We start from the raw sequence: 5,261 nt of genomic DNA on the forward strand, positions 1-5,261 counted from the left end.
TTCTCACAATATTTTCCCATGAACCCATTCATCTGCCAACATGAGTGTAGCTTATCAATAATGAAACCTCCATGTGTTATAACTGATGAAATAGAAATTTATTTATTTATTATTATTATTTTTAATAAGCAGTTTTAAAGGTTAAGAGTTAAAATGAAAACGCTTTAAATAGTTGGGGCATATTAAAACTACATTTTACAGCTCAATTCTAGATGTATCTCCACCACATTAAAAAGGTATTTTTGAAACTTTTAAAACGAAACATTCTTCAATACTCAAACAAACATAGCTCAACCGTAATTAGCATATATCTTCAATAAAAAAGTTGTGAATTCGATTCTCCGACATATTGTACTTAAAAAAAAAAACCTTCCTCGACAGTTCGAAGGGAATTTAATAAAATCTAATATAATATTTATAACAATACAAAACTTTCAAAAAGTCTACCATCGCATCGTGTAAGCTTCAATCATGTTAGCTGGAGATTCCTTCCATTATATTCTATTATTCTTCAAGCTAAAAGTTTCAATTCTGGCATCCAAGTATTGTTTCTTGTACTCTTAAATTCTTCAACTCCTAAATTTTCTACCTCTTCATTCTTGTAGATGAAACTCTTTATTTAACAATATTTGTCCATTGAAATTGAAACACCACCAATTTGCAAGCTAAACTTCAACATTTATTACAAGAGTTTGTGAGGTTGAAAATTGATTTTTGTCAATGATTGAGCCTGAAATTGAAACATGCCTAGTCTAGAAACTTCTAAACATCAAAAGATAGTTTTGTCTAAATTGACAAATAAAATTGACATACTAAAAATTCATGTTTCCACAAATATTCTAACGGTAAGATCGGGACTGGTCATCTGTCTTCTCGATGCTTAATTCCCACAAAACATAGCCCATCTGAGAGCCTCGATAGACGGTGCGAGGACCACATATCACATAATCTAGTTAGAAGATACTCAAAACAATCAAACTAGATTAGATTATGATCATTCCACTTTATCAAATGATTATAAGTTTCGTCGACTTTTATCTCACTCTAAAAAGTGTCTAATAAATCTTTAAATTTCAATATTATGTCTTATAGGTCATTGAGCAAACAGTATCTTACCGGTCTTCAAACTTTCAATTTTGTATCTAGTCGCTACATTTTTTTAGAGTTTTGGGACCTATTTAGAGTTCAAGGACCTATTAATCACAAAAGTGAGAGTAAACAACACACATCAAAAAGTTTAATACTTATTAGATACTTTTAAAGTTCAAGGACTTATTAGTCATAACTCTCTTTCTGAGATACCGAACATGCAATTTAAATGGGGTAGCAACACGAATACACCTTAAGGTCTAACGGGAGAAATCTTAAAATCATCCGAGGAAAAAATCAGGGCTATGCTAACTCAAAAAGTCTTCGGAACCGACAATACCTCTCTGACCGTGTTGATCTCAAAGACTTTTTGTAATTATCAGCTAAATGTTATCCTTTTTGATTCGTGTCCTTATACATTGGGGATCTGGGTCCTTCTTATAGGCTGGTACCCTCTCGTCGAGCTTGTATTTTGTATGCCCCTTATATATTCTTTCATTGAAATAAGATCGGTTTCTGAGCAAACTAGTATTAGTGTCAGAAAATGGTACAACTACAAAGACCCATTGCAGAATACAGCAGTGACTACATTACAAGCAGATGAAGATTGGAGGAAAGAATCATGTCACTCACTATATATAGACAAGTTGGTCTTACATCTGATCTGAGAGTCGAAATCCTACAGCAATCTTTGGCTTCTGCTTTTACCCCTTCCTGATACAAGGTAGATACGCCCATAAACCCATTGTCGTCCCACTCCTGAACTTGATTTCTGCGTAATAACAACCCCACATTAACTATCTCCCTCTTCAGAACAGATAACTTTCCCCAGAACTATGTATCAATACTGTCCTTACTGTTCTAATAGCTTCAATTTACTCTAAACTTACAAAAAGACTCTCCATTAGCAATTTCCATTATAAGTACAAAGATTAAGAGCAATTCTGTCCTTTACATATGTGGTCGTAGCAATTTTGTCCTACTGTATATGGTTGGTTTCCATTTTTCCCCAAAAGTTTCAATTTCATCTCTAATCTTTTACTTTCCATTAGACACCTTAATAGAGATGGCTAATGAAGGGGTGTGTATGAAATGAATTAAAAGATTGATGGTAAAGTTGAAACATTCAAAACGCCGGGGGACAAAATTGAGAGGGGCAATTTATATAATATAGCCTTTAATAGGCTCTGGCCCTGATTTAAAGGGCATCTTATAATCTTGTATACGAACAGAACTTTCAGGGATGAAACTGCAAGGGAAGGGGATACCATTCAGTAAAATGCTCAATCAGGAAAAACCCATTTCTTTGGGCTGAATTGGAATTTTCGATTTCAGAGTGTTCCTCAGGGAAAAGGAATACTAGTTGATTGAATTTTCTTCAATTAATCTGTGGTATGAAACAAAAGCAAACTAAATTACCTCAAACTTGATCCGGAATTCCAACAAGCATTCACACACATGACAGTCTGATCTATGAGGAGATCCATTGGCACGGTCCGATCTGATAAATGCAAACACCTGAAAAGAGAAATTAGTTTGAACAGGTAACAACATGTGGAACTATAATTTTTTCCTTTGATACAAGTATCAAATTGGATATGGAAACTAGTCTTCAACCAAAAATTACAATGATAAAGGGAGAAGAGCATAAAGGAACATATCATGAGCCATCCGAAACAATAGTGCTGACTAATGTAATGAATAGATTTTAACATACCTCTTCTCCACAATTTGGGCAAGCTCCTTTCAGCGCCACCAGATCATTTCTCCATAAGCCCTGAAGCACTCCCACTGCAGCAACAGCCAAAAGCCAATGAAGTAACTAGTTAAGCAAGCACAATCTTAAATGGATCCATGTTTGGAATGTGAGCCATAAGTGCAAAATAATTAGTACCATATTTATCCCCAATGAGGAAAAATGCATTCCAATTAAGGTTTCCTTCAGTGATATAATGAATTGCAGAATCAAGGAGTAAAAATTTTACCAGAAGCTGTTGCAATTGGGTACCCAATCAGAGATCCAAAGGCCATGAAGAGGATAGCATTTAATGCCGAAAGAAACTCGAAGGCAGATTGGCTGTGATAGGAAAGTCCTAAACTGAGTGGATCCTTGAAAACCAAGTCAACCGCGTACACGATGGGAACAAGACAGGCTGCACAGCCTAGTGCCAGAAACACCAACCATATGCTTGCTAGTGCAAGAACCTGCGATAGATCTTCCTGCCCTACATCCATGTCACTGAATATTCAAATGAAGCAAGCAAAAAGAGGGAAAAGAGGGCTAATTTACTAGAGCATAAAATTTCATGGCATTGGAAAATCAATCTAATAGTCATACCCGAACAAAAACATATTTTTAGGGAGAAAAAAAAAAGGCAATTAGTTCAGTTCAGATCAAACAAGGACTTCATCAATGTTTCTATGGTTAAATCAAAACATTTAGTCCCAAAAGTTGGATGGTTGTGTATAATTAGTAAACTTCAAAATAGAGTAGCAAGTAGCATGATCTTTAAAATGGATTTGATACATTGATTCAAAGAAAGGGCACGTTGCACAAGTCGACTTTCTTCTCTGCTAGGTCGAGCCAAAGTTAGCCAAACAATTCAAAATTTAAGAACATGATTGTAATATTTTGAAGTTGAAAGACTAAACAAGCACAACTATCAACTGAATCATAAGAACCAAGTTGCTTGAGAAGGAGAATATCACCTCAGCATCCGCATACGTCGATTGGCGTCTAAGACTGCAACGAGGATATTTGACCACAGATTTAGAACCATACCACCTCAGTTTCAACTGATTCAATCATACTCAAAGTAAGAAGATAGTAACAAAATCCACAAGGTTGATCTAGAATTTGTACGAATTGGCAAGCATACCTCGACTCTGTCGAACATATCATCAAGGATCAAGGGTTTACCACTGTAATACGCATCACTAGCCTAAAACACACCGACCATAAGCAACACAGGTACGGAGAAGAGACACAGAATTCCAGAATAGCAAAAATACGAACCTGAAGGTAAAGAGCTTCGAGGGTTTCTTTACTGGCGGTGTCGATAGGACCGACGAATATGCAGGAGGGGCCTTGAGCGAGTTCGTCGGAAGAGGAAACGGCGTTGTTGGAGCTCTTGGCGGAGAATCGAACGAGCGGCGCCGGAGCTCCGGTGCGGATTGTTCTGGCGAGTTCGGAAACGGTGGATTTGATGAGATGGCGAGAGAAGGAGGTGCAGGAACCGGCCATGGACGCTACTTGGGAAGTGGAGGGACCATGAGGCGGAGAATTTGTGGAGCAAATTCGAGGAAAATTTCTGGTTCTTGAGAATCTGCCGTGTCTGCTTCTTCTTCTTGTTCGTGATTTTTCAGTTCTTCACTCCACCCAGTGGGGGCTATAATGGCTATGGTTTCGTCGTCACTTGTCAGTTGCCAATTTCCATTGTCGACATGTCGTCACTGTCATGAACAGGCCCGGCTTTCGAACCACATATTGGGCCTATATTGTCCAATGGGCCGAACCTTGCTGGATTGGGCCTACAGTTTCATCGAAAGATAATGAGATAATATCTGATTGTTTCAAAAACTTATTTATATAAATGTTTAAATTTTTATAATTTTAAACTTGTAGGATTTTAATTTAATTCCCAATTTACCCCTACTTAATGTATTTTCATTTATTATAGTTTTTTGATTTTTTGAAATATAAAATAGTTATTTCCATAAATTAATATCACAATCCTTTAATTAACGTGGACCCATATTAATTGCCAATTCAAATTCCTTAATTCACCCCTCCAAATCCCTCAAAAATATTGATTTGCTTTATTTACCAATATTATTAATTAAAAAAATATCAAAATCTCATCATCCCCATTTCTTCTTATTTCTGCTACTTGTAACATTCTTTTTCTTCTGATTCATACATCTTCGTTCACTACTACGGTGCTATATTGGTTTATTCACAATCAATTTTTGCTACAGTGCACGGTGCTACAATGTTTCGAAATGGTAAAAGATTTTTTCTACATTGTCTGCACGCCTCTCACATTCTGCTGTTTGCACTTGTTAAAAAAAATCACTATTTGTATACCACTGCCATTCATAGTCTCTTATTGTGTTATTGAAATCAATTTTTTCCACCGTCATTCACGCCATAAGCAATTACATAGTTTTAT

General features: G+C 36.2%; 1 protein-coding gene across 6 annotated transcripts; it reads right to left on the reverse strand.

The window, feature by feature from the left end:
• Window positions 1–657: 657 nt before the first annotated feature.
• Window positions 658–4,482, reverse strand: LOC111022270 (PGR5-like A protein). 6 transcript variants are annotated; one of them, XM_088122054.1, is made up of 8 exons: window positions 4,106–4,481; window positions 3,969–4,031; window positions 3,799–3,885; window positions 3,075–3,309; window positions 2,807–2,880; window positions 2,509–2,607; window positions 1,747–1,861; window positions 658–905 (listed from the first exon to the last, which is right to left on the reverse strand). In XM_088122054.1, the coding sequence occupies exons 1-7, from the start codon at window positions 4,331–4,333 to the stop codon at window positions 1,769–1,771; spliced, it is 879 nt and encodes a 292-aa protein (XP_087978180.1). In that variant the 5' UTR covers window positions 4,334–4,481; the 3' UTR covers window positions 658–905; window positions 1,747–1,768. The 6 variants fall into 6 exon arrangements, with proteins under 6 accessions (XP_087978180.1, XP_087978178.1, XP_087978179.1 ...); XM_088122052.1 differs by having other exon boundaries at window positions 1,723–1,861; window positions 4,106–4,480; XM_088122053.1 differs by lacking the exon at window positions 658–905 and adding an exon at window positions 1,229–1,605.
• Window positions 4,483–5,261: the final 779 nt, after the last annotated feature.

This window comes from Momordica charantia, assembly GCF_013281855.1.
Source record: "Momordica charantia cultivar OHB3-1 chromosome 3 unlocalized genomic scaffold, Mcharantia_2.0 BLBB01000003.1, whole genome shotgun sequence".
Taxonomy (NCBI): Eukaryota; Viridiplantae; Streptophyta; class Magnoliopsida; order Cucurbitales; family Cucurbitaceae; genus Momordica; species Momordica charantia.

Coding starts and splice junctions, on each gene's coding strand:
- LOC111022270 (XM_088122054.1), bottom strand. CDS start 4,333: ATGGCCGGTTCCTGCACCTCCTTCTCTCGCCATCTCATCAAATCCACC. Junction 4,032..4,105: donor TCGAAGCTCTTTACCTTCAG/GTTCGTATTTTT, acceptor GGTGTGTTTTAG/GCTAGTGATGCGTATTACAG. Junction 3,310..3,798: donor CGACGTATGCGGATGCTGAG/GTGATATTCTCC, acceptor GATGTAGGGCAG/GAAGATCTATCGCAGGTTCT.